The sequence below is a fragment of the Hydra viridissima genome, unplaced genomic scaffold (genome assembly GCF_058129835.1).
Source record: "Hydra viridissima isolate aposymbiotic clone 2 unplaced genomic scaffold, HvirCarnegie_v1 scaffold_6, whole genome shotgun sequence".
NCBI classification, from domain to species: Eukaryota; Metazoa; Cnidaria; class Hydrozoa; order Anthoathecata; family Hydridae; genus Hydra; species Hydra viridissima.
In genome coordinates, this window is record NW_028324305.1 from 396,807 (window position 1) to 423,902 (window position 27,096).

At 30.3% G+C, this 27,096-nt stretch overlaps 3 protein-coding genes and 1 pseudogene across 9 annotated transcripts; 3 read left to right on the top strand and 1 right to left on the bottom strand.

The window, feature by feature from the left end:
- On the top strand, positions 1-2,899 carry LOC149886507 (uncharacterized). The gene is made up of 6 exons (XM_090090500.1): positions 1-433; positions 486-602; positions 712-879; positions 943-1,273; positions 1,764-1,864; positions 2,868-2,899. The coding sequence occupies exons 1-6, from the start codon at positions 1-3 to the stop codon at positions 2,897-2,899; spliced, it is 1,182 nt and encodes a 393-aa protein (XP_089946626.1).
- Positions 2,900-5,308: 2,409 nt separating this feature from the next.
- On the bottom strand, positions 5,309-8,980 carry LOC149886508 (uncharacterized). The gene is made up of 6 exons (XM_090090165.1): positions 8,705-8,980; positions 8,231-8,404; positions 7,794-8,084; positions 6,951-7,549; positions 6,282-6,351; positions 5,309-6,183 (listed from the first exon to the last, which is right to left on the bottom strand). The coding sequence occupies exons 1-4, from the start codon at positions 8,843-8,845 to the stop codon at positions 7,226-7,228; spliced, it is 930 nt and encodes a 309-aa protein (XP_089946291.1). The 5' UTR covers positions 8,846-8,980; the 3' UTR covers positions 5,309-6,183; positions 6,282-6,351; positions 6,951-7,225.
- A 5,878-nt stretch (positions 8,981-14,858) lies between these two features.
- On the top strand, positions 14,859-16,074 carry LOC149886509 (uncharacterized; annotated as a pseudogene). Its single transcript, XR_016453290.1, has 4 exons — positions 14,859-14,920; positions 15,071-15,129; positions 15,313-15,420; positions 15,683-16,074. The product of XR_016453290.1 is annotated as an uncharacterized LOC149886509 (transcript).
- Positions 16,075-18,610: 2,536 nt separating this feature from the next.
- On the top strand, positions 18,611-21,476 carry LOC149886510 (uncharacterized). 6 transcript variants are annotated; one of them, XR_016453289.1, is made up of 7 exons: positions 18,611-18,860; positions 19,511-19,618; positions 19,971-20,066; positions 20,263-20,339; positions 20,480-20,671; positions 20,883-21,070; positions 21,235-21,476. XR_016453289.1 is itself a non-coding variant. In XM_090090167.1 (6 exons), exons 2-6 carry the CDS (start codon positions 19,576-19,578, stop codon positions 21,259-21,261), a joined length of 519 nt encoding a protein of 172 aa, XP_089946293.1. In that variant the 5' UTR covers positions 18,611-18,860; positions 19,511-19,575; the 3' UTR covers positions 21,262-21,476. The 6 variants fall into 6 exon arrangements, 3 of the variants coding, with proteins under 3 accessions (XP_089946293.1, XP_089946292.1, XP_089946294.1); XM_090090167.1 differs by lacking the exon at positions 20,263-20,339 and having other exon boundaries at positions 20,507-20,671; XR_016453288.1 differs by lacking the exon at positions 18,611-18,860 and having other exon boundaries at positions 19,334-19,618; positions 20,507-20,671.
- The last annotated feature ends 5,620 nt before the right edge of the window (positions 21,477-27,096 follow it).

Sequence of the window (27,096 nt, forward strand, 5' to 3'; positions counted from 1 at the left end):
ATGTCTGCCATCTTAGATCCTATGGTTTATCCTCTATTTTTTCCAAGGGGTTTTGCTGGTTGGCATAATCAATTGGTTCACAACCCTAAACGTGCTACATTGGTGAGAAATCATGTTACATTATCTCAGAATTACAATTATAAACTTTCAGTTCGGCAATTTTTTTCTTCACTCTTTCATGGCAAAAATGTGTTTCAGCAATATGCTATTGATGTGTATGTTAAAATCGAAGGCCAGCGCCTTGCTTTCATCAAAAATAACCAAAACAAGCTGAGAAGCGAGCAGCATGATGTCTTAAACGAACATGTAAACAACCTTGGAATTAATCATATTAGACCAGGGCATGTTGTAGTTATGCCATCAACTTATGTAGGAAATCCTCGAGCCTTAAAAGAAAACTTTGAAGATGCTATGGCTTTAATTAAAAAGTATGGTAAACCAAATCTTTTTAATACTTTCACTTATAACCCAAAATTTATATCCAGATCAGACAGCAAATGATAGACCTGACTTAGTTATTCTAGTATTTAAACTCAAACTAAATAACCTTCTCAATGACATTTTTAAGCACGGTGTATTAGGGAAAGTTGTAACATGTTCAGGTTATTAAGTTTCAAAAGTGTGGTTTGCCACATGTTCATATTTTATTTCACTTTGCAAATGATGATAAGCTTGAAACAGCACATGATATCAATAATTTAATATCTGCAGAAATTCCAGATCCGATTGTTAATCGAGACCTTTATGAGGTTGTTAAAACTTGCATGAGTCATGGTCCATGTGGCATACTGAATCCAAATTCTCCCTGCATGAAAGATGGGGTGTGCAGTAAAAACTATCCTAAAGAATTTAGCGCTAACACAGTAGCAGTTCATAATGGTTATCCACGCTAAAGACGTCGTGATAATGGTTTGATTATCAATATTACAGGTAACAATGTAGATAACCGCTGGGTGGTACCTTACAATCCATGGTTATCAAAGAAATATCAAGCTCACATTAATGTTGAAGCTTGCATGTCTGTTAAGGCTGTTAAATATTTGTACAAATACATATACAATGGTCACGACTGTGCAAATATTTTATTAAATGAACAAATTAATCTTGATGAAGTAAACACTTTTTTAGATTGTCGTTATGTTAGTGCACCTGAAGCATTGTGGCGAATTTTTGAGTATCCAATAAGTCATGTCACACTATTATACGCCTTGAAGTTCATCTACCTTAAAAATCAATTAGTGTATTTTAGAGAAGGAGTAGAACAAATCGTCAGGTTAGAATTATTTTGTTCTATCTCAAACTTTAAACGTTGGGAGAAAATAAATTGTTGATTTTACTAAGTAATGAATACTTTTAAAATACATTTTATTTTTAAAATTTTTTTTCTATATAGTTTCTTTAGATATAAATTATTTGAAGAATAAGTTATTATTTCTTTAAAAAGTAATAGTAAAATTTTAAGTAATTTTTACTTATAGAAAAAAATCAAAAACTTTCTTTCAACGTTTAAAATGGGAGATAGAACAAAATAATTCTAACCTGACGAAATGGCTTTAGATCTTGCAGCTCAATGTGATACGCACCTAATGGCATGGTTTAAGTTGAATACTGAAAATGAAAGAGCACATTGCTATTCGTATGTAGACATTCCTTACCACTTTATACTTGATAATAAACATTGTAAATCGAAGGTTAGACAAAGGTGTGGTGATAAAGTGATAGTAAGAATGTATAAAGTTAATCCAACTGGAGAATTTTCTTAGACTGTTACTTTTGCTAGCAAAAGGAACAACATCTTGTGAGTATGTGCGTACTATTAATGGTAATGTCCTTGAAACATTTCGTAAAGCATATGTTTTGAAAGGTTTGTTGCAAGATGACACTGAATGGCAGAATACTCTTTCTGAGGCGGTTTTAACACGTTTGCCATGGCAAATTAGACAGTTGTTTTCAAATATTTTGACCTTTTGTGAACCTGACAATCCTTTACATCTCAGGAATACATACAAAGCTTTTATGATGGAAGATTTCATTCACTACTCATTCCCACTTCTAATAGCTGAACAAGCTTCTCTTCATCAAATTGAAAAGATTGTTAATCAAAGTGGTAAAATGCTGGCTGATTACAATCTGCTTGTTATTGATGAGTTTATAGGCTTAAATCTAGAAACTTTTGATGAAAATGTTCAACAGTCTATTGATGAAGCCAATCAAATTATTATTAACAGATTATCATACGGTCTCTGTGGCCCACCAAAATACATAGTAATTTAACAGATAATAAGGAATAGTAGAAAAGTAACGTAGAATAAAGACGTTTAATATAAAAAGAGTTTCAAGCTTTACTTTTAAAAGCTTTACCGAAAAAAGCTCTGGAAAACACCTTTTCGTATTTTTCAATGACGCCATAACATTTAAGGTGCTTAAGAAGTTGGTGGCGTGGAATATAAAACATGGCGGCGTGTTAACAGATCAAGCCTAAGTGATGTTTGTGAATGAAAAGCAAAATTTTTATTAGGTAAAGCCTGTGATAAACACGGAAAAAAAAACTGTACGTATATTTTTGACTTACGGTGAATAAAATAAAAACAAAGAAAAAAGTTTATTAAAAGATTTAATGAAACATTTTCCAAAATATCATGTGACATACCCTTCCTATTGTATTTTTCCCTCACAGAGTGTATTACCTAACAAATGTTATTGAACAAATTAAAAAAGCACTTTACTGTAGTAACAAGTACAATATATACAGATTTCTAACAATTATATTCATAAACATATATCTACAAATACCTCTGATTGCAGCTTCAAGTGATATATTTTATACCTTTATATGTTTTAATGTAAGAGTATAATTCCTTTTAAAGATAACAAAAATTTAACGGAGAAAGTGAAATAAACTTCTGGCAATTAATATTGCTCATGCTAAGATACATATTTTAATAGCTCCAAGCAAAGAATATACCTGAGACAATATAATAACCGCTCCAGTTTCTTCCTAAGCTCTGAACTGAATCATGTGCTTTTGTAGCAGCCTCGTAGTTTACAAATTCTACTAATTGATTTAAAAAAGTATGAAGGTTTTGAATATGCATGCACACTTCAGCATTTTCACAATTCAGTATTCCTAACGAAGAAATACGAAAAAAAAAACCTAAAGACAAAATTTACGAAAGAAATTTTTCGAATAAAACAACATAATTTTAAAAAGGTTTGTAAAAAGGAACCGTAGAGAAGAACTTTAAGTTATACGAATTTTTTTAAAATAATTTGAAATTAAACAATTTTAGATTAAAGTAAGCGAAGTTATACGAAGTTTACTAAACGTTTAACTTCTGAGGGTCATTAGATCTCCATCAAGTGGGCAAAATTCAAAAACACAACTGTGATAGATTCAAAGGTTGATGTTCTTGACTGGTGGAGGACATATTGCAGAAAAATGCCCATCTTGGTAGGACTTTAACGGGAGTATTATTGCCTGCCAGCCCCAAGTCTCTCAAGTAAGTGGGCCCTAACACTAACCTTAATCGTAACCCTAACCATATTATACTTGCAATAATATTTTTTTTTGTTTTAGTTAAATTGTCAATTGTCATTGTTAGGAATATCTAATCACCCTCTGTTGCTATTTTTCAACACTGTCTATTTGTTTGAGTCCTACTGTTTTTTAAGTTTCCAAAAACAGTTGTTGCCATTGCTCTTAAATTTGCTCATTGTTCCCATTGCTTTTGATGTTGTTACTGCTGTTACTCTGACCACTCTTGTTATCTCACTCTCTAGCTTCTTTTCAGCACAGCCTCTTTCTTTAAGTTTTATGCACGCTGGATACTCTCAAACTCTCCCTTCTTTTAATTCATTTTTTTTCTTCTTCTCATTCTTCTTTTTACAATAATAATCACTGTTGCCATCATACATTTAATGCCAGTTGCTCTTTTTCTTCTTATTCTTCTTCTTTTATTGTGCAAACTTTATTTCTTGTTGTTGCTTTCATTACTTTCTTCTAACTCGGGTGATTTAAGGCCAGTTTGAGAAAATTTCGTTTTTTTTTTCGTGTTATTTTAGTTTTAAACGTGTGACGTATTTTCACCTCGCGTGATTGATCATATTAAGAATTTGACGTTAAGTTAAACTTCACCTTTCATATAAAAACACTCAAACAGTTTTGCTATGTTCTTAGGTTCGAATTTAATTGTTCGAAACCTCTTCAACTTTGTTTACTTTTTTTTTTTTTTTTTTGCGAAATTCGAAATTTGCGCGGTAGAAAAAGGAAAAACGTAGCAAACTACCCCTTAAAAGCCTTTTTTTAAGGGGTATTTGTCACTCGCCTATAATACAAGAAGGCTAAAAGTCGACCCTGGTGTATGTTTATCCTAATACTTTTATTTTTTCACTTTTCATTATCCCAAGCATAGGATATATCTTAACCTTTGACTCTAACAAATCAGGCGATTATAACTTACTTGAGCTTAGGAAATAAAAAACTATAGATAAACATAAGGTTGTAAAATATTTTCTTTCTAACACAAAATTCAGTTAAAGGTTGTCTTTTGGACCGCATTAAAAATCAGTTTACTGGCTCTGCCATCAGTCTGATCTACCATAGGCACTACATAACCTTGCATATATCAGCCTTTGTCAACTTCCAAAAGTTTTCCAAAGTATTTTCTAAAAATTAACAATGGAGAAGCTGGATGAAAGAATGAAATTTAGCAACAACTTATTGTGAGATTTAACACAATTACTTAAAGTGATCAATTATTGGTAAAAAAAAAGATAAATTAGCATTTAATATTATCATTTCTTACTTTTGAAATGAAACAATCTGCTTAATACTATGATCTCATTCCTATTATTACGTTTTGAAGAGTGCTGGGTATTCATTTTTTATTGTTCTATGAGAAACAGGAGTTAAAAAACTGTCAGTATATATCAGAGGATCCAAAATCGAGAAAAACCGGAGTGGAGAAAAATCGAGAAAAAACTCTGTCGGAGTCGAGAAAAAACCGTAGCTTCGATAAAACTTTGTTATAAATTAAAAAATTAAACTATCTAGTTGAAAATTAAACATTGTTCTTGTATTTGATTTTTTTATTTTTATATATTTCGATTTATAATTTATATTAAATTTTTAAAAAAATTATATTTTTATATTCCTTAGTACTTAAATATTTTTCTAATCGCAATCTTTTAACGAGCAAGTTTTATCTAATAAATGGCTTGAAGAAGGCGTGAACTTTCAGTTAAATGTCCTGCCGCGGTGCTCTGTAATAAAGACTTCTTGGGGTACCTATAGTAAAAACTAAAAAAAGAATATTAAAAAAGTATTTATTCTGAAGATCTTTCAAAATAATATTTTAAAAAGATGAAAACATTTATCATTTCATCAGAAAGTGAACTACGAAACTTTGTGACAAATCTGGAAGACGAGGAGAAAACTCTTTCTGCTTCCGAGGAAGTTGCTTGAATTCTGACAACCTTCGCGACAACCTTTCGCGACAACCTTTTTTAGCGTATAGCAAATCAAACACTCAAATGAATTGAATGATTCTGGCAGATTTGATGTGGAAACTTAAACGTGGTACCCAATTTCACCACCCAGCTACAGCCATCCGTAGTTTTACCTGCAACATCTTCATCATCTATACCGAATTATTTTAATTTTTGCATTATTAAAATGTTTAATGTTTCGGCAGAACTAGGAGACGGGAATTTCACCATTCCTAAACAATATATTCGGTCGTGATGAACATTTAAATTGTAGTATCTTCTACCTCTATTGCTACACCATTCGTCACCTGTTAGTCCAAATTTTTCTCCTTTTGCTTTCAATGCAGACAATTCAGCGATCATTAAACATTTGGCTTCAGCATGAAACATCTTAATTTTTTCTGAAATTGTGGACGCTAACTTGGGCAAACTATGCCCATAATTTTCAAAAAGCATTCTTAGTGTTTCAGATTGAGTTATGGACCTAATCGAGTTTAACGATATCTTAGTCAAAACTGGTCTGGAACTGGATGGTTTTAAATCTATTTTCTCGCAACTTTTGATGTGACCAATTAGGCCGTTTGTGCTGCTTCATAGACAAGCGATTCTTTTATGGCATTTTTTGCAATCTCCGTATTTCTTTTCATTTACTACAACTTTATCAAAGTATTTCCACGCTTCCGAAATCATTTTTCTCTATAAAAGAATATTAGACTTAAGGTGGAGAAAATTATTTTGATCATACGATATACGACATTATTGTAAAAAAAAAGTATTATATGTTTAAAACTTACCTCGTTATTTTAAGACCAGTTTTTGTATATATTGTAAATAATGATCTTGACTTTTTTTTGTAAAGGTACGCTATTAAATAGTTAAAATACATTGACTAATATCACACACACATCATATTTTAAAAGTTACTGTTTACAATATCTTTGCTTAAAAATTAAAAAATTCTTGCTTTTTGACAAAAAAAGATATTTCATTATGCATTACATTTTATTATACCGCAACTGATTTTTGTGGATTTAAAAACTTCTATTATTAAAAAGATACTATTATAATCAAAAGAGTTTCTGAAATAGTACAATGGAAAAGTACGAGTATGTTCTATTATACACAGTAAAAAAATTACCCGTTATATTTTTTAAAAATATAACGCCAGTTTTCGTGTTTTATAACGGGTATTTACCGTTATGTTCAATGTATAATTCGTATGAAAATAACATAACGGTAATTACCGTTATGTTATTTTCATACAAGTTATACATTAAACATAACAGTAATTACCCGTTATGTTTAATATATAATTCGTATGAAAATAACGTAACGGTAACTGCCGTTATGTTATTTTCATACGAATTATACATTGAACATAACGGTAAATACCCGTTATAAAACACGAAAACTGGCGTTATGTTATCCGTTATGTTTGAAAATCTGAGATAACGGGTAATTACCCGTTATGTTATCCGTTATGTTTGAGGAAATTTCAGTTTTCTTAAAATATGCTTCTTTTTTTCTTCTATAATGACCATGCAATTCACTAAAAGCAAAACTCTCTCTCTATATATATACATATAAATTGTTAGTTGTTACACAACCACTTACAGTTTTTTTATAAAACAGTTTGATATGGAAAAGGACATTAACTGCGTTCTATGCAAATACTTTTATTAGTATTAGTTAGTAATCATTATAAATTATTCAATATATAGTATCATGTAGTTTAGGATCATGCATATATATTTGAAACAAACTTTACATTACTTCGAAAAGAGTTCAACAGTGTATTGCACTTTTTTGATATGAAAATAAATTGTTCAAATCCACATATCTCTTGAAAAAAACCAAGCAACTTGCCAAAATAAGATGGATATGATAAGTCCAATAAATAATACACGATAACTAAAGTCACCACCATCTCACTGGTGCTGACTAATGGCTGAATGTCCATCTCAAGACCCTGTCGACTCCTTATGCCATACTCCTTGTGATTAAAAATCACTTGGGGACCATAAGAACTCGGTACTCTTATGTATTCTCCAATAGAGTCACACTAAAACAGTATATAATAGTACAATAGTAAAATAATAATATTGCAAAAAAATCTTGTGAAAATTTAAAAAGTAGACATTCCAGTTTTTCACACACATTCCAGTTTAAAATTATTTCCGTGAAAGAATTAAACTAATACAAAAAAAAAAGAGACAGAAAAGAAAAGTATGCTATTTCATGGAAACATAGACATGCATGTTGTTGTTTAATTCAAATAAATTCAAAAATTCAAGTGATAAACTTACATCCACTTTCATAAACAATTTATCACATGTCTTCTTGGAAATAAGTTTCTGCTGGAGCTTTAACAAATTGTCAGTGTGGTTACCAGACTCTGGAGAAATCCAAGACAACACTGCTTGTATCTTGACTGCAGCATCCTTGAAATCAGCATAAAAACGAATTGCTTCCTCCAGCATTAGTGTAGGAGAAAAACTAATTCTCTTTGGTATCATACTGAATGTCTCATTATTAAATAGTTGTCTATCTAAAATGGACAAGGTTGGCTGTGAAGGTTTTCTTTTTTTTAATTCATTCTAAAATGAAAAGTACTAGTCGATTTTAAACATATAGAAGAGCTACAGAAATTAATCAAATAAAAATTGGAATAAATTAAGAGAAAATTTATTTACAAGAATATCTAAGTAATATTGCTTAAATCCATAAATTATGTTTTTCTTACTTCAACATCGTTTAATAGCTGCCCTTGATTAGCTACCAATTCAGTCACAACAGGTTTGAGTTTCCTATTGTTATTTGAAACAGAAACCTGTGGAAGCCTTTTCACCTTTAAGCTGCGACACTTGGTATACTGTCGTTGTCGAAAATTGTTTGGCAACTTTTTAAAAATGAGATCCTAACATAACCAAAATATAATCTTATAATTTATAAAAAAAAAAGTAACGAAATAGCAAATTGATGAGGCTGTTTGCTAAACAAACATTAATGCATAAATTGTCAAATAAAACTTTAAAAAAGCATTAACTTTTAAAATTTACTTATTTATAATACATAATGCATAAATGACTATTTATTTAAACCAAAAAGTACATGAACTTAAAATAATAAAATCTTTAAATGCAAAATTAATCCTATCACTTTTAGTATGAACAAATTGGACTAACAAATACAATATTAAGCGTAATAATTCACTTACCCATCGTTGACCATAACAAGGATATAAGCTTAGACAAGTCGACTTTAACTTTGAAAAAAATATTTTGTGCAGAAGAATTCTATTTACAACGTTAGCATGAGTTGGGATATGGGAGAAGCAGAATGATAACAGACAAGCCATTAATTCTCTGGCCACAATCTTATCATCAACTACAGAGTTGCTGCTAACAAATTGTTTAATGTGTGGAGGAAAGTAATTAATGAGTTGTTGTCTAACATCGCCAACAAAAGGAATTCAATCAATCTAAATCAATATGCAAGTAGATATTAATAACATAATATTAGTAGATAGTCGTTATTAAATTTGACACAATAAAAGCTTCAAATAAAAAAATGCAAATTTATTTTTAAAATAAAACATTTAGAACAAGTTACAAACTATAACATTTAATGATCAAGTGCTTCGTAAGTAGTAAATCAAAAAAATGTTTTTCATCAATATCAGGATGTAAGCCTGACAATGGCACTTCCTATATAGCGGAATTCCCAATTTTTGAAAAATTTAAAATTCTAAAGATTTTAACTCCTTAAACTCAATTATCTTAAAACAAAAAAAAGTAAGACAATATATATTCCCAATATTGAAAAAAAGCTATACAAACACACATACATATATATATGCATATATATATGCATATATATATGCATATATATATATATATATATATATATATATATATATATATATATATATATATATATATATATATATATATATATATATATAGTCAGTCAAAAATAATTTGTGACAATATAATCCTTTCAGTAAACTTTTGGTTGTAGTTTCTCACTCTGTAAATAGGTGCATATGCACTTTATGAATGACTCCAAACTGTATTTATCTATTTAACTAACATGGAAGTGCTGGGGGTACAATATAGATGTTACCAGCCTCTTTAAAGTAAAATGCAGGCCAAGGAAAAGGAATATTTTTTGGTGAAATAGGTGTTAAAGGAATAGTAATATCTTCAATGCCACTAAAAAAACCTCTTATCTCATCATATGCAACAGACTGGAGCTGTGTTGTAATAAAAAACTTTCTGTCACCTCTGACTTGTATCTCCTTAATTGTATAAACAAGAAATTGTGAACCACTATGAAACCATAAACATGACCCAAGACAATATTTAATACCATTAACCTGAATACGAGATATTACATTTTTCTTAAAAGTTACTTGATCTAATTCAGAGAGAACTCCATTATTCAACTCACCAGCAGAACTGTAAAAAGATGATACAGTGTTTAAGATCATTCCCTTTAGGGCAGTATATGGCATATTTTTAAAATTAAAGTGACTGATATTTTTAATTACTTGGTGTTTTCTCTCAAATCCCATGCACATGTGGTATCGTTGAGGACCAAATTGTCTGGATTGATGTGGATAATGTATGAGAAAATGAAGCTTAGGTATAAATTTTTCTGGATATAATTCCATAAACAGTGTATGATAAGCAGCTATTTTTTCCTCTAAGCAAAATAAATAAGCATCAGTTGTAATAGGAGAGAGACACAATTGAAGTATATGAAGAAGTTTAATTAGGCATGAAAAATGAAGATCAATCGCAGTTGTTCTCAAAAAAAAAAAAGCTTATTCTATTCCAAACCATATATGGTTTGGAATAGAATAAGCTTTTTTTTTTGAGGTTTTTCCACCACCACCACCTGTCTCACTGTGCATTACTAATTGCTTTGCGATGTAAATTTGTGTTGATATTGAACAAAGAGAACACTTATATTTTGAAAACAACATGAACTATTGTAAAAGCAGCGTAGAAATAAAATAAGAAATAAATTATTTTACGAGTAAAAATTGATATTTTCTAAAAACCTCGTCGAAGTTCCGTCGAGGTTTCTCGATTTCTCTCGAACTCCGAAACTCCGAAAAACCGAGAAAAATCCGACGAGACGGAGTTCCGAATGGATCCATTGGTTATCAGTTATGAGTCAAACATGAGAAGTTTGTTCATTAAATATTTTTGAGTAATCAACTGATCTCAAAACAGCACTAGAAATGGCATTTGAATTCCTATTTCATTTGGAAGGTGGCCATTTAATGAGGCAAGCAACCTTTGGAAACATCTTTCAGTTTCTTCGCATATGATAACAACACTTTTGGTTGGTTTAATTAAACCTCCTCTGTCTTTGAATTTTAAAAAACTGCTTTATTTAAAATGATAAGAAAGTACTAATGAATTCCAACATTTAATGCAGATGGTTTATTGTAAATTTATATATCATACATTTTTTGATAAGATACATGTTGATGTTTGTTAACATACAAAATATATGTTATCAAAAAGTTCCCTTAATAATTCTTTTTGAATAACAAGTCAAAAACAATTGACTCAATCATTGAGAGCTGGAATATTACAAAAAATAATATAAAATAATATATATTAAAAAAAATTTATTTGTATTTAATATTTTTATTAAATACTATATCCATTAATTAAAATTATGTATTAAATAATCCTAGAAGGAACCCCTAAGCTGTGTGTACTCACAGCACTCAGTTAATAGTTCATGCAGCATGTACATATCTGGTATCTTCTACAAAAATTGAAAATATAAAATTTGTCAAATTTGTAAGTAGACACCGCTGCCGCTTACCATACAGTTTTCTTATCAACCTTCAAGCACACTGCATTGGGTAACTAAGAACTAAAAGGTACATAGATTATGCATAAATATTATTCAATCGTAAATTGCACTTAAAAAGTACATCGAATATCTTGTACCTTTGTATCCAAATAATTAATTTGTCTGATTTTTTTAGAAATCAATTCATTTCTTTAAAATTTTTAAAACTTTATTTCATAGTCTAGTTTTTCTTTCAAAACTTTATTTATTTTCTTTCATATCTCTTTAAAAAGCCTTATAAAATGTACATCGATCACCGCTAGGAGCTCCGATCGCCGCCATCTTGGGAGGCCAATTTTGGCTTCAAATTTTTTTGAAAAAGACAATTGAATACGCTATCCAGTTATATTTTGAGATCAGTGATTGCGCTCTACGAAGATACTTCGGAAAAACATACTTTAACGACTTTTTTAACGTAAAAACCATGCTATTAATGTATTGCTTTTGTAAGCTAAAAGATCATTAACTTACTATTCTGAAAATGGCGTATGTAAGGGTTTTTAGTGGGATTTTTTACAACTTTGACTTCGAATTAGAGCACTTTCCGTTGATTTTCAGGTCCATGTTTTTATATTTTTCTGAATCAGCATGAAATTTTCTATCATAATCTGCAATAAAAAAAAAAAAGGGGGGGGGTGCGAAAGTGCAGTAGCGCCAAAAATGTAATAAGTATATATTCTAATGACATTTATAAATTTTTTGCATACTTTCATTTGAATAATTGTCAAACTCGTTGGTTTCTTTATTTCTGACTTCAATAAAAAGAAAATTCTTTTAAATGAAATATCTACCTATAAGAACCTAGAAAAGAATAAACTTAAGGTATGTTTACTTTTTATACTTTTGAATTTTCTATTTGATTGTTATGTATTTTGTTTATTATTTTGAATTTCGTTTTATAGGGGAAAGGTGCCTATGATGGCATAGCGCCTATGATGGCATACTGGTCATATTTCCAAAAATATTGGTTTTGGTGTATAAGTGATTAGACCAACATGTGTATATTAGTAATTCATTACTTCTGGTGAAAATTCGTCCTTCTGTCGTAAATAATGCTTTTGTAATCAACAAACATAAATTTACGCATGTAGTGTTGTAGTTTTAATGCCCTCATATATTTAGGATTACGATTTTTTTATACATCACACAGAAGTGAAATTTTCATGCATTTCATCTGCAGGCTTTGTACATTTATTAGAATACTTATTGTAATGCTATGTGTAGAATAAGGTAGACACAGCTTGTTTTAATAAATATGGTGACTCTTTCCTATGATGGCATACCGAGAAGTTGCCATCATAGGAAAGTCTGCAAAATGAGTTGAAAAAAATGCCTGAAATAAATTTTAATGCGCATAAAAAGGTGATCAGGCTAACAAAAAGATGAAATACAAGAGTTTGAGAAACCAACACATTTGGAAATGAGATCTCCCCCATCAGAAGCTTCCACATGCATTGGATCTTCTGTTTCAACGAAAGGATAAGATCTAGTATACAAAGTTGTGTCCAGTGCCTTTAGCAATCCCTAAAATTGAATTGAAAAGGGCATGAAAACGTGGAAAAACTGGACCTCTGAATACCACACCGGATATCCAAGAATTAAAAGATAAAGGAAAAGAAAAAGATAACAAGGAAAAGGAAAAATTTGCTAGAAAAACAAAAAGAAAGACGACTGTTGAAGAAAAATACTGCAGTGAGGAGATTAAAGGAAGTAATAATGTAATGGGTTTCGAATCTGATACAGCATTTTTGTATTGTTATGAACTTTATTTGCTGTCTTGCTCTAAAGAACCATGGGTTTGTTGTCAAAAATGTAGATCTTGGTATCATTGCTAATGTGCAGGCATAAAGAGAAGTAGAAAAAAATTTATATGTGAACTATGCTTATAGACAAAATATTTATTTTTGATTTTCTTTTTTTGATTTTTGATTTGTTGTGTTTCCATTAATAAAAAACAAAAAAAACCTTGTTTGTCTAGTTTCTTTAAAGTGTGCCATCATAGGAGCAGTTAGTTGCCTATGATGGCATACTTGTATTTTTTTTTAATGGTATAAACTTATAAAAAAGCAAAATAGTAAAAATTCTGAGGTTCATTATTATTCTGCATGCTAGAGGGAATACACCCATGTCAAAAATTATTTTTTAAGTTTTCAGGTAATGACTCAGAGAAACGTTAAAGTTAAGTATGCCATCATAGGCACCTTTCCCCTAACCTAAGAATATTGGCACTACTCGACTTTCTCCCCCCCCCCCTAATTTTATGATTGATTCTGATAGAGAATTTTATGCTGATTAAGAATCGTATAAAAACATGGGTCTCAAAATCAATGGAAAGTGCTCTCATTCGAAGTCAAAGTTGTAAAAAATCCCACTAAAAACCCTAATATTCGCCATTTTTTTTCAAAACGCTTTTATTTTTAACGAAAATTAATTACCGTTACATTGCGCAATAAACAGACCTGGTTTCCATAAGCTTTAGCATTATTATTTTAAAGGATTGTAACGAAAATGTTATAACGAAATGAAATTAATAGAAGATTTCAAATAAAGGTTGAACGTAGAATATGAGAACGTAGAAAAATTGATGAATAATTTATATTGTATCGTACGCTGGTTTTTTTTTATTAAAAAAAACGGTTTGAAGGTTACATTTTCTAAATTTTACATGTGATAGAACAACTATGAACTAAGTTTCAAAAGTTCTTCTTATAGGAAAAAAAACTTTTAAAATTTAAAACTTTTAAAATTCGTTACAAAAGTACATTACTTGCAATATAGTTTATTCTCTAATAAATCAAAAAACGACTATTTTCATTGCAACAAAAAATTGCGCAAGATAAACATACTTAAACGAATTTTTTAACGTAAAAACCATGCTATTGATGTTTTGCTTTTGTCAGCTAAAAGATCATTAACTTAGTATTTTCAAAATGGCGAATATTAGGGTTTTTAGTGGGATTTTTTACAACTTTGACTTCGAATTAGAGCACTTTCCATTGGTTTTGAGACCCATGTTTTTATACGATTATTAATCAGCATAAAATTCTCTATCAGAATCAATCATAAAATAGGGGGGGGGAGGAGAAAGTTGAGTAGTTTTTGTTTCATACTTCTGATCTTATAACATTATAAGATCAGAAGTATGAAACAAAAATGAAAAATTATTTCTATAGTTTCCAAAAAGATTTTTTTAAAAGAGGACCTTTAAAGCTAAGGTCACCGTAGCTTAGCTATTTTTAAAGCTAAGGTTATCTTAGCTACACTTTAAAGGTTTAGCAATGCTTTCATAATTGTTTTATTAAATTATCAGAATAAAAACTTTATAACATTAAATTCTACTTTTATATATATATATATATATATATATATATATATATATATATATATATAACTTTATAACATTAAATTCTACATTTTCAAAATAACGACTCACATTTTGTTTTTTATTTAAAATAATATTACTGGTTTACCTGTTTAGCTTTGTTACAATTATAGTATAACTAATTTTATTTTTCAGGTGATGAAGAAGTTGATGTTAATGTTAATGGAAAAAGTAAGAAGAGTGACAAATTAGATTTTAGTGATATCTAGCAATTTGTAATAAGAAAAAACAAAGGAATGATTACAATCAGGGTTTGATTATAATCAGGGCATCAGTACTTTCACAATCACTTTGTCTGTTAACTAGAAAATTCAATTCCAGGATTCCATTATTAAGGCAGAGAGCGCCTATTTCAAAAGACAATATTGTGGATCAACCAAGTAATACTTATTTTATTAGCTTGAGTTGGTGTTTGTATATATCTACATATAAATAATATATAAAAAACATATACATATATATGTATATGTTTTTTATATATTATTTATGTTATTTAAAAATGAATTTTTATTTAAAATACTTTTTGCATATTTAATGTAATGTAATGGTTTTTTATATTGTAGTTAAACCATCTGTATTTCCACAACCACCTCTAAAATTAAACTGAAACTTTCAAACAAATAGCAGTTGTATGTCAAATGCACCCCAAATCAATGAAATGTATCAAGCGAGTAAGTTATCAAACTTTAAAAGTTTTTTAATTTTGTCCGATGTGACCAATGCAGTTGCTTAAGCTATAATCTTTCTTTTACCATTATCTCTGGATTTTATAACTGTGAAATATGGACTTTGATTAAATATTGGATAAAATATTTTAAGCCTATATTTTACAACATACATTTTAAAATAGATTAAAAAAAAAAACTTAAGGTTTAAAAAAAATAAGTTAGTGTACCAAAATTTTAGTAGTTTTTTTAAAAATCTTTTTTACAGAGTTCCAGGGAAAAGTTCTCTATCAGCTAGCAAATTTGGCAAATGAAATTAAAGATTTGAGAATAGCAGTTGAAATGATGGGTATACTAAGTTCAGAGCACTTAGAAAATGGTGAAGTTCATCTGGAAGTTTTTGCTGGACCTATTTAGACCTTGAATGGGTATAGAAATTTAGAGGAGCAGTGTGGAATACTTGCAAATAAAACAACTTTAGTTACCAAATAGCTCATATTTTCTATTTCAAGTTCAATATCCTGTCATTTAAAGTTTGACTATGATAATAAATTTTTTATATAAGACTGTTTGTTTTGATGTCTAAAATAGGTTTTGCTTTTACTGAATATGTAAAATTTATATTTTGATTCTAAACTGGAATTCCATATTTATTAAAAATTGCATTTTTAAATACAGTAGAATCCCATTAACTCGGACCCTGGATAAGTCGGACTTTTACTAAGTCGGACGGAATTTCAATTCCCCTTGAACATTCTCTATCAACTTACTGTAAAATCATCCGCTTAAGTCGTACCCTGGTTAAGTCGGACCATTCGCTAACTCGTACTGTTTTTTGAGGTCCCTACGGCAAAAAACTTCGCTTAACTAGGACTTTTATTTTGAATTTGTATGTAAGTGCGTATAATAACAAAACTTCCAATACTTCAATAAAAATTTCAAACTCTAAACGCTCGAAAATAAAATACTTTTGAGTCAATTATAGCTAAACATTTTCACAAAGAGCTTTCGATTCAGTTAAGCTCCGATTAAATTCTATTTATTAATAACTATTACATTAAAAATTCAAAAATATCAATTAAAATTCAAAATTTAGAACGTTCGAAAATTAATTACTTTAAATTAATTACTTATGCGTCAAACATAATTTAACGAACTAAACATCTTCACTGATATCTTCGATTCGGTTTTACTTCGATCGAGGTTTCTTTACTCTAAATGTCGAAGGTTACTAAGAGAAAGCTATCAAGTAGAACTTTAACAGAAAAATACAAAATACTAAAAGAACTCGATAAAGGAGAACCATCTGTATCTATATCAAAAAAGTATGGGATTCCAAAGCAAACATTGTCTGGATGGTCAAAAGAAAAAAACAAAATAAATTCAGAAGTCGAAAAAAATAAAACTTCTGCGAAAAGAATGCGTATGCGTGTCTCCCTAAATGAGAATTTGGATAAAGCATGTTATATGTGGCTTTTAAACACCCGACACCAAAACATTCCTGTGTCTGGAACCATTTTCAAAGTCAAAGCTTTGCATTTTGCAAAAGAACTTGGTTGTGAAAACTTTCAAGGATCCGATGGATGGTTAGATAGATGGAAAAAAAGAAACAATATATCGTTTAAAACAATTTCAGGTATTTTATCATTTTAATTTTTCATTTTTTTCAGTAGTTTGTCTTAAAAATGATAATAAGCATGGAACTTTCATTTCTATTCCATCCCCAATAAACTATTAAATTATCAAACCAATTCTTTTGTTTTAATTTGTTTAAAGTCATTACCACGTTTTGGCTCATTACCACGCAATAAGCAATAAGTGGATAAAGTGCAAAAAAACTGGATAAAGTCCTAAACCATAGCTAATAAAACTTATGCTGACTTTAAAGTTGCTTTTCTTATATTTCATAGGTGAAAGTCAAGATGTTACTAATGAAATGACCGTTCCTTGGAGGGAAACAACTTTGCCGACAATATTGTCTCGTTATAACTCTCGTGACATATTCAATGCAGATGAGTTCGGTTTGTTTTATAAAGCACTTCCCAAAAAAAGTATGCATTTGAAAGGTGAGAAATGTAGTGGAGGTAAGAATTGCAAGATACGGCTAACTGGGCTTGCTGCAGCTAACATGTATGCAGAAAAACTTCCAATATTTGTTATTGGGAAATCAAACAAACCCCTTTGCTTTAAAGGAATTAGAAGCACTCCATGTCGTTACCGTGCGCAAAAAAAGAGCTGGATGACCTCTGAACTGTTTGAGGAGTGGGTTAAGGAAAACGACAGAAAGTTTGCATTAGAAGGCCGTAAGGTAGCATTGGTTATTGATAATTGCACTGCCCATCCGAATATTGAGAATCTTAAATTGATCACACTCTACTTTTTCCCCCCAAATACAACTTCATGTTTGTAGCCGATGGATCAAGGAGTCATTCGATCGTTGAAGTGTAAGTACCGAACTAATTTAATTAACAAGGTCATAAATGCAATTGATAACGGAAAACAAATGCCTTCAATCTCCATACTTGAAGCTATGAAAATTCTTGTTTATTCTTGGAATGAAGTTTCAGAAACCACTATTATTAACTGCTTCAACAAAGCAGGGTTTAAGGAAGTAGTAGGAGTAGGAATATTAGACAAAGATGAAGAATACTTTCCTGCATTAAAAAATTCAATTGATCAGTTACGTCAGCGTGATAAGGATCTTGTTCCGGAAGATTTTACTTACGAAGATATGTTAACAATTGATGATCACGTTTCGGTTATGGGAGGAGTGATGACTGATGAAGATATTGTTCAAGATATCGTTGAGGTAGTTGAAGAAGAAACTCAAGAAGAAGAAGGAAACGAAATGTCGGATGAAACGGTGACAAAGCCAACGACTGAAGAAGTTCGTAAAGCAATTGATACCCTTGTTAATTTTTCGATGTTTACTCAGAGTGGTGAAATTGGAAGAGTAGCTTTGAATGCTTCAGAGCTGTTTGAAAAAGAATTGTGCGAGTCACTGAAACAAACATCGATTTTGGACTTTTTTTGTTTATAGTATATATTATATATACAAAAATATATATTTCACATAGGACTATATTGTTCAATGTATATGTAGATAATATTTATATATCGAGGAACATTCGATAAGTCTCGAAATCTCAATAAGTCGGACATTTTCAAAAAGTCCGACTTAACGAGAGCTTTGCTTAATTCGGACATTCTCTAAGTCGGACAGAATATATATACCCCTTCAGAGTCCGAGTTAATGGGATTCTACTGTAATTTATTTGTAGCTTCACCTTCTTTCACAAATTGGGGGAACATCTACTAAAGATACTTCAAAAAATCTCTTAAAAACACTTCTTTCTTATTTTGTTATGTTGCATTTAAGTATGGATGGAAAGGCACACTTAAAAAGCTTCCATTTAGAGACACTGCTTTATGTCAACTTGTTGTTGGTAAAGTATTAACTTTTTTGTTTAACTAAAATCAAATTCAGGTTATAATTCTATTCTTTAATGACTTCAAATCTTAAGCACCATTAAAAATATGAAAATAGTTTTTGAAGGGTATGATATAAACCTATGATAGGTTGAATAGGGCTTTCAAAGAGCATAGCGCTATCTAATTAAATTTTTTAAGTATTTCTAAAAAGATTAGTAGAATGTAAAAGTAGTGAAGCAATTTAAAATGATTTTATTAGTGCTCTATCCATGGCTCCTCTTATTACACTGTTGATTTTTTGTATACAAAAATTTTTTGATGTTTAATTCCTTTATAACTATTTAGACAACGCTTAACTTTTTTTGACGTCAAAATTAAGAAAAGTTAAACGTTGTCTAAATTTAGACAACAATCGTTTTAGATTACTTTTAAGTACTTAGTAGGATTATTTTATTGAGTTGTTTTTATTACAATTTGTTTTCACAATGTTTTACATAAGTTTAGCTAGTTAAGTTTTTTATAACCTGTAAAATAAGTTTTTGGACATGTCTTATTACTATTTTAAATGCATAAATGTATAATCAAATGTTTTCTTATTACTTTTCAGTATTTAGTATGAGTGTTATACTTTTAATATTTTCATTTGCTTTATCGAAATCTTTAGATAATGATAAAAGTGTATGTAATGAGTATGGTGACAATGTTACTGCTGGAGAGACCAGTGGAGTAATGGATGTAATAAGTAAAAAATGTAATAAACCTCCTATATCAGGTAAACCTTTTATACATTTCAGTAAATATCTTTTTAAAGGGTTCCTAAAGTTACAAATGTAAGGAGGATTTAGATTGCATAACTAGACATGAGACCTGTTGATTGTTAGTATTTTTTTGATTGTTTTTATTGTAGAGAAAAACAAAAAAAAATACTTACAAACTGGCCACAAACTTTGATTTTTCATAACTTTTGAATTGTTGGTTAAGTTTTCCTATTTTTTAAAGCTCTACAAAGCTATATTTTAAAATTGAAAATTAAAACAACTAGGTGAAAAATGGCAAGATAAATTCTCCTTTGTTTTTAAAGACTTGTAAAAAACTGTAATGTTTGTTTTGTAAAATTTTATAAGTGTGCAAACGAAGTTCTCCTGATGAGAAACAAATCACATTCCCACTTCCTGTTCCTCCTAATAAGAAAATCGAGCGAACAAAGAAATCTACTTTAGGTGAGCACTTGCATAATTTTGTGCTTGCACCATTATTTTTTTTTTTGTAGCTTTTTATGAATTTTAAAAAAATATACTAATTTTTTTGCTAATGTTTATCAAATATTTAAAGATATATTGTAAACAAGTCAGTTGTCCTTTCGGTAAAATTGATTGTTAGTTCTTGTTAGGATTTGGTTGAATTTTTATTGTTTAGATGTTAAAAAGTTCTTGAATGACAAAGATGAAAGTGAAAATAGTGCAGGAGAGATGTCTCTTAAAAAGAAAAGAAAGGTAAATATATACTCTATATTTAAAATCAACATTAGTATAAAGAAAATGTAATGTTAAAAAAAATATTATGAAAATTATAAGGTTTGTCCTTGTGAGTTTATTTTTTGTAATAGCATCTATTTTTGCTAAAATTATATTAGGCTGTTTACCACCTAAATCATTTTCAGGCAGTTCATGTGTTAGCATGCCAAAAAATAGCCTAAGAAGTGATTCTGTGGTTGAGCCAGAAAATGATTGTATGATATCTTCAGTGATCCCATTGATTTTGCCACTAAGGAAAGACTCTGCAAGTGTACTTGATGAAGTCTTTTTAAACAACAATGATGATGAAGGTAATATAGTTTCAGAGCTTACCTTTTTTTGCCTATTTTTTGTTATTGTTTTATTGTATTGTTATTTGTTATCAGCAATCTAGAATGACACTGTTGTGTCATTCTAGAATGCTGATAACTTGAAAAAGTCTGATGCTTTGATATGCAGGCTGGAATATTAGTTTGATAAAGATTTTTGACACAAAAATCAATTTATTCTTTTCATATTTAGAATTTCAATTGATGGTAATTCAGAAATTGGAACAGATCAATACAAGGCTTGACGATCTGTTTAGATTAGTTCATACTTTTAAAGAAAATAAAGATGATGTTTACCATCTTCCCCAACCATTTACTGAGCTTGCAGATTTAATTAACTTTGATGCAGGGTTAACAAACCCGAAAGAGTTTAAATCATTTGTAAGGTTTTAATTGTTCTAAACTAATTATATGAACTGGGTATGAAAAATAAGGCAGCGTGAGCTAAGCTAAATTTTATATAAGAAACATTCAAAACATTTTCATGTTTTGAATTTTTTTTTTACTAGAGGTCTGCCATTTTTATAAAAGTTGTTTTCATTTAGATGCTGTTACCCGATGTTTTAAGATAAAAAAACATGATGTACGACGGTTTATTGCAGATTGTTTGAAGTTTGCACCATATCGTTTGGATGGTGGAAAGCGAGCATCGAATCAAAAGGAGAGTGTGATGGCAGAAGGTGATACAGAAGATGTTGATATTTATGATCAAGAATGATTTTATCAAGATCGTTTTCCAAATAAATTTTATTTTGTATAATTTTTTGTTTTAAAAATGTTTACATTATCTTTGTGGTTTTATTTGCTTTCATTTACAGTTTAGTTATCTGCATTTGCAAAATGACGAATGGGCAGATCATTTGTGAAACTATAATAAGATATATAAAATCAACTATTGCAGTCTTTATATTGTATTGAAATTTGATAGGATTTGCTAATGGTCACAATTTAGCTTGAATTAGTAAAGACTTGAATAAACTCACTCGCACAATATTTCTTATCTATGCAATATTGTTATTGTGAGTAGAATATTCTACTCACAATAACATTATTGTAGATATAAGAAATGTTCGTTGAACCAACGCTAAATCAACGTTAACATAACGTTGATCTGTGGTTTGTTTTCAACGTTTAACTAACGTTTGGTTTCAACGTAGATATGCGTTTCCATTTTAACCAAAAATTAACGGCTTTTCAACCATAAATTTTAACAATTTTTCAACGTTTTTTCAACGTTGATATGCTTGCTGGGATACTCTTACATTAAACCAAGTTTTAACACTGCTAGTGTAGCTTACTGCGTTAAAATAAGATTATTTATATCTTTGAAAGTTCCCAAATTGTTTATATTTTTGTTTTTATGCAGCTGTAATGGTCTTTTACATCATGAGTTCATTAATGAAAAAAAATATTCAAGTCAAAATTGTAGGAGATTATGGTGGAGGAAGTTTTAAGTTGAGCTACCAGGTTATAAATACTTTAATTCTAAATAGTAAAAAAATACCATCATTTTCAACATTTTAAAGGCAAAGGACTACAGAGTCAACATCAAAGTGGCCATGACATGATATCAAGAACAAATAGAAGTCCTGCAAAGAATGAAGTATAAGTAAGAAAAACAAGTTATATATATATATATATATATATATATATATATATATATATATATATATATATATATATATATATATATATATATATATATATACATGTAGTAGCCTTACTGATTTCGAAAAATACATATATGAAGTTTTTATATATCTAGGGATATCAACATAACAATATTTATCTTTGGTGGTTATGAGTTTCTTTGTGCACTTTATGGTATTTCAGAAGCTTTAGGTGAGTTAATATACAATGTCACTAAAAGTTAATTTAGTTTTTTTAAATTGTAACTTATTCACATACATTTATATCTAGGTTTCTTTACCAACTCTGCACATTGTTGTTTGGATTTATCTTAAATATTTCAACATGTGTGTAGAAGAAGCTCATGAAATTGGATATTTTAATGGTGTCAAAAGGAGTATTAAAGATTAATAGCAGCATCTGTTCTGAAAAATATCATGAATTTATATCAAAGCAAAAACAACTGTCAGAAATGGCTTATTAAATAATCCTGATAATATAGAAATGGCTTATTAAATAATCCTGATAATGTGGAAAATATTAGGTCAATTTACTTCCCTCAACTTGATTTTCTAAAGAAAAGGAAAAAGGAAACAGAAAGTATTTTTTTAAATGTGGCATTGACAACATGATAATGTTAAGGTTCTGTTTTTTACAGAACTATTGTTCTGCTTTAAAGTGGTACTGGCCTATAAAAACAAAAACTGTTAACCCTTTGATTTTCAGTGTAATATTTGACTAAATACATAAACAATGAAAAAACTTTCAGCGTGAATAATTAAAAAACTGTTAATGTGCCCATAAACATGCAGAGTCAGCAATTAATATGCAACTTAAACTGCATTTTTAAACAATAATTTCTTCTTAATTAGTCATAGTTTGAGTCTAAATTTTTGCAAAAAGGTTAACATGTTGATAAAAGGATTTGATCGCAATCTTCATCATAGCATTTATAGATGCAAAATGGTAGCATTTTCAATAATGGTTTTTAATTTTATGTTAAAATCTGTGCTGTCAATATCATTATCTTAAGAATAGCAAACTGTAAAAACTTTATTTTGGTCAAAACCCTCGAAAGTAACCTGATAACCAGTGTGCAAATATTTTAGGTATAATCTCCAATAAGTTAAAAAGATATCCTGTTCAAAGCTGAAAAACTCAGAAAACAAGAAAACAAAAAACTAACCAAAAATCTAAAAAATTTAATATTTAAATACCTTATAGTTATACAGTATTTTAAGGTAATTTATTGATTATAGGCCCTAGGTTATATAATAGCTACTGTATACCAAATATACTGTGAGGCGGGTGTTTTTTGTGTATAAATATAATTATATCGTTTAATTATTGTGAGTCGGGGTTTCTTTACGGGGAATGGGGTTTAATGGTTTGTATTTACGGAGGATAGGGGTATGGATGTTGGGATGCCTCTTTTGGTTCTGTGTAATGGTAGCACTCTGACTTGTGCTATAATACGTACTTACTTTTCTTGGCGCGTGATATATTTCTTTATGATTAACAAATCTTTTCCGTTATTAACAAATAATATATTCTCCACTTTAAACTATGTAAAAAAAACTGTTTCTTACTAATTCTTCTGTTCCTTCTTTTATCGTTTATCATGTAACCAACTATAAATTTCCCTATCCTAAATGCCCTCCCGTATATCCCTTATGTCTATAATTTGTCTTCCCTTACTTAAACAATTTTCGTAACTTTCTCAAAGCCTTCTCGTAACCTATCTCTTAGATTCTTTCTCCTCTTCTCTCCACTTCTTCCCTTTCGCTGCTCCTCCAACTCCCTCTTTCTTCAACCCCCCTTAACTCCCCCACTCTTTTCGGGTTTCTCGTTTTTATATTTGTTGCTTTGTTTTTGGGCGTTGGCGTCTTTTCATTTTCGTTAGATAGCGTGTAAAATATTAATGGTTGATTTCGGGTGTTTTGATTGTTGTGAATAGCATCTTGGTTAGTTAGGTTTAGCTTCCTCACATAGCTTCGTTATTCGATAAAAATCGTCCCTTGATTTTTCTTTTAGCTCGGTGGAAAAAGGGGAAGGGTGGGGTAATAGTATTGTGTGTTCTTTCTTAACGACACATTAGTGGTGAGTTGACGTTAGTGTAGGACAGTGGGAAGGTAGTGGGTTGTTTGGAAAATGGGAGTACGGTGAAAAGTAATTATCGATTGTCTTTGTTTACACAATGTTTTCTCGGTTTGGGAAGGGAATTTATTAAGGTTACTTTCTTTTGGTTCACTTGGTAGGTATGCGATTTGAAAGTGTTACGAGACGGCTGTTTGTAACGAAAAACGTTGTTCACGAAGTTGAAGTTTTCATTCAGGCTCGCAATAGTTTAACTGACTTCCTCTTTCTTTTGTAAACCTTCTTTAGCCATTGTAGGTTACGTTTAAATATTAAAACCCAATTATAAATTATATACAATTATAGACTTGCCGCATCAGTCTTTATAAAACTAATAAAGCATTCACATAAACATAAATAAATGAAAAAAAATTTAAAATGTCACATCAAACAAATCGCTATTTAAAAGTGTAACACCAAAATAAAAAGTATATACTAAATCAATAGCTCGGGCTTATACCAAAAAAATGTGCCCTGTAAAATTACTCAATTAATATTAAAAAATTTTTTTTTTTTTTTTTTTTTTTTTTTGTTGTTGTTGTTGTGAAGAATAAGGCCATTATCTAATTGGATAATTCCATCTTGGCTATCAAGTGATTGTTGGATCGCCCCACCAGCTTGTAAACTTGAAATTAAAACGTATTCGCCTGCTTGTTGTATGGTATGCATTCCGAGGGAATGCATTTCTTTGTAGTCATGGTGAGGGTCTTCCCACACAATAACTTTTAAGGAGTTCTTGATGTAGCAAATTCCTGCTTTGAAAGTTTGATCTATGGTGGAGGGGCATTCTGTGTCAGTGACATGTTGTTCAATGTGGCTTGAATTACCTACTAGTTGGGCGGGAAATCGGCGAATTTCAAACAGATCTTGGGTTAGTATATTTGTCTTAAATATTTGGCATTTGTATTCCTCAGAAATTTTATTTTTCCATTGACCTTCTTCAATTTCAGAAATTAACGGTTGTTCAATATTTACGATTTCGGTTGGAGTGGGTAGATCGTCTTTTATTTTGTTGTTGTTATTGTACAATGCGTGAAAAATGTGTCTTACACTTTCGATCGGCGAATGTTCTCTTATCTTTATTAATGAAGTTTTAAGAATTTGGTTATACACCATGGCAAGGCAAAGCTCATGTGGGACTCGTATTTCATCATCTTTACGAGATCTAATACTAGAAACGAATATATTTTCATGATTACATGTTAAAGTTACTTTATAATGGGTACAAAGGTAGATAGGAAACTTAGAAACGGTTGGGGAGTGACGAAACACCTCCGCGGTATAAGTTTTTAATTCGTAATCTTCTTTGTTCATTTGATGTTCGCAGTTTTTTATTGTGGGGTATTCGTAAATTCCCATAGGCATGGTTTTAGCGCAGTCATATACCGGCCCAATGTCAATACTTAGAATATGTGGAGCTATTAATGTGAAAAACACGAATATTTGCGTTAGTAAATAATTAACACTGTATTTTCTTCGTCTATGAGAGCTTCGGTTGAAAGTTGTTAATAAACAATTTCGGGGTAAACTGTCTGCTGAGGTTCCAATGTTTTTATGAGGTACTCGGAGCTGTTCAAAATAGATTCGTACTAGTTCCGGACTGAGGTTGTTTTCTGGCTCCCAAGTATTATTTATTTCGTCATAATCTTTCCATTTTATGAGGAACTCTCTCTTCCCTCTTCGTGTTCTGTAGTTTCGTATTTCGTCCACTTGAAATATGTTATCTTCATTTGGTTCATGCCAATTCTTCTTTTCTGTATTTGTAGGGGGAACTAGGGATCTCGTTGTTTCCTCGTCCTTTTTTTGGTTTTGGTTTTCAAGTCTTTCCGCGTTGTTAGGTTCTTCTTTTAATGTTTGGGAATTCATTTGTGGATTTTGAACACTTTCTTGTTCTGAGAGGTTCTGATCTGCTTTAATATTCTTAATGGGTTCATGGAATTTCTTAAGTCTGTTTGAGTTTTGTTTTGGTCTGACGTCATTTGGGAGTTTATCATGTGATATGAGATTGACATCCAACTCTTCCCTCGCTGAATTATGCTTATTCAATGAAAATAAGAATAGGTCACTATTTTCTAATTGATTAGTGTCAAAGTATTTGCGTCGAGACAGGGCGTCAGCGTTGTTGTTTAATTTACCAGGTTTATATTCAATGTCATAATCGTACGCTTGTAAGAGTAAGGCCCACCTCGTTACTTTTCCTGTTGGTTCTTTTGTGTTCAAAATGTAATTTAGCGGTTTATGGTCGGTGACAATGGTGAACCTGTTGTTGTGAAGATATGCATGACACTTCTTTACTGCAACCACTATTGCTAGCGCTTCCCTCTCGGTTACAGATGTCTTCTGTTCTCTAACAGAAAATTGTCTTCCTCCGTAAAGTATAGGGCGTTCGATTCCATGGAGTCTTTGGCTGAGTGTAAACCCTAAACCGGTGGCACTTGCATCCGTAGTTAGGATAAACCTCCGTGTAAAGTCTGGATATGCCAGGAGAGGTTTCTCAACAAGTTTCTGTTTTAGTATGCTAAACGCTTCTTGACAATGGTGATCCCAGTTAAATTTGACACCTACTCTGGTTAGGTTATATAGAGGGGCGGCTATCTTGCTAAAATTGTGAATAAATCTCCTATAATAGCCCACCAAACCTA

What these genes read in the sequence shown, in the direction of transcription:
- LOC149886508 (XM_090090165.1), bottom strand. Translation starts at nt 8,845, where the DNA reads ATGGCTTGTCTGTTATCATTCTGCTTCTCCCATATCCCAACTCATGCT. An exon ending in CTTGTTATGGTCAACGATGG is followed by an intron (nt 8,405 to 8,704) that starts GTAAGTGAATTA and finishes TGGTTATGTTAG; the next exon opens with GATCTCATTTTTAAAAAGTT. An exon ending in AATTGTTTATGAAAGTGGAT is followed by an intron (nt 7,550 to 7,793) that starts GTAAGTTTATCA and finishes ATACTGTTTTAG; the next exon opens with TGTGACTCTATTGGAGAATA.
- LOC149886507 (XM_090090500.1), top strand. Translation starts at nt 1, where the DNA reads ATGTCTGCCATCTTAGATCCTATGGTTTATCCTCTATTTTTTCCAAGG. An exon ending in GAAAGTTGTAACATGTTCAG is followed by an intron (nt 603 to 711) that starts GTTATTAAGTTT and finishes TAATATCTGCAG; the next exon opens with AAATTCCAGATCCGATTGTT. An exon ending in TAAAGCATATGTTTTGAAAG is followed by an intron (nt 1,865 to 2,867) that starts GTTTGTTGCAAG and finishes TTCCTTTTAAAG; the next exon opens with ATAACAAAAATTTAACGGAG.
- LOC149886510 (XM_090090166.1), top strand. Translation starts at nt 19,420, where the DNA reads ATGTATAATCAAATGTTTTCTTATTACTTTTCAGTATTTAGTATGAGT. An exon ending in AACAAAGAAATCTACTTTAG is followed by an intron (nt 20,067 to 20,506) that starts GTGAGCACTTGC and finishes AATCATTTTCAG; the next exon opens with GCAGTTCATGTGTTAGCATG. An exon ending in AAACAACAATGATGATGAAG is followed by an intron (nt 20,672 to 20,882) that starts GTAATATAGTTT and finishes TTTCATATTTAG; the next exon opens with AATTTCAATTGATGGTAATT.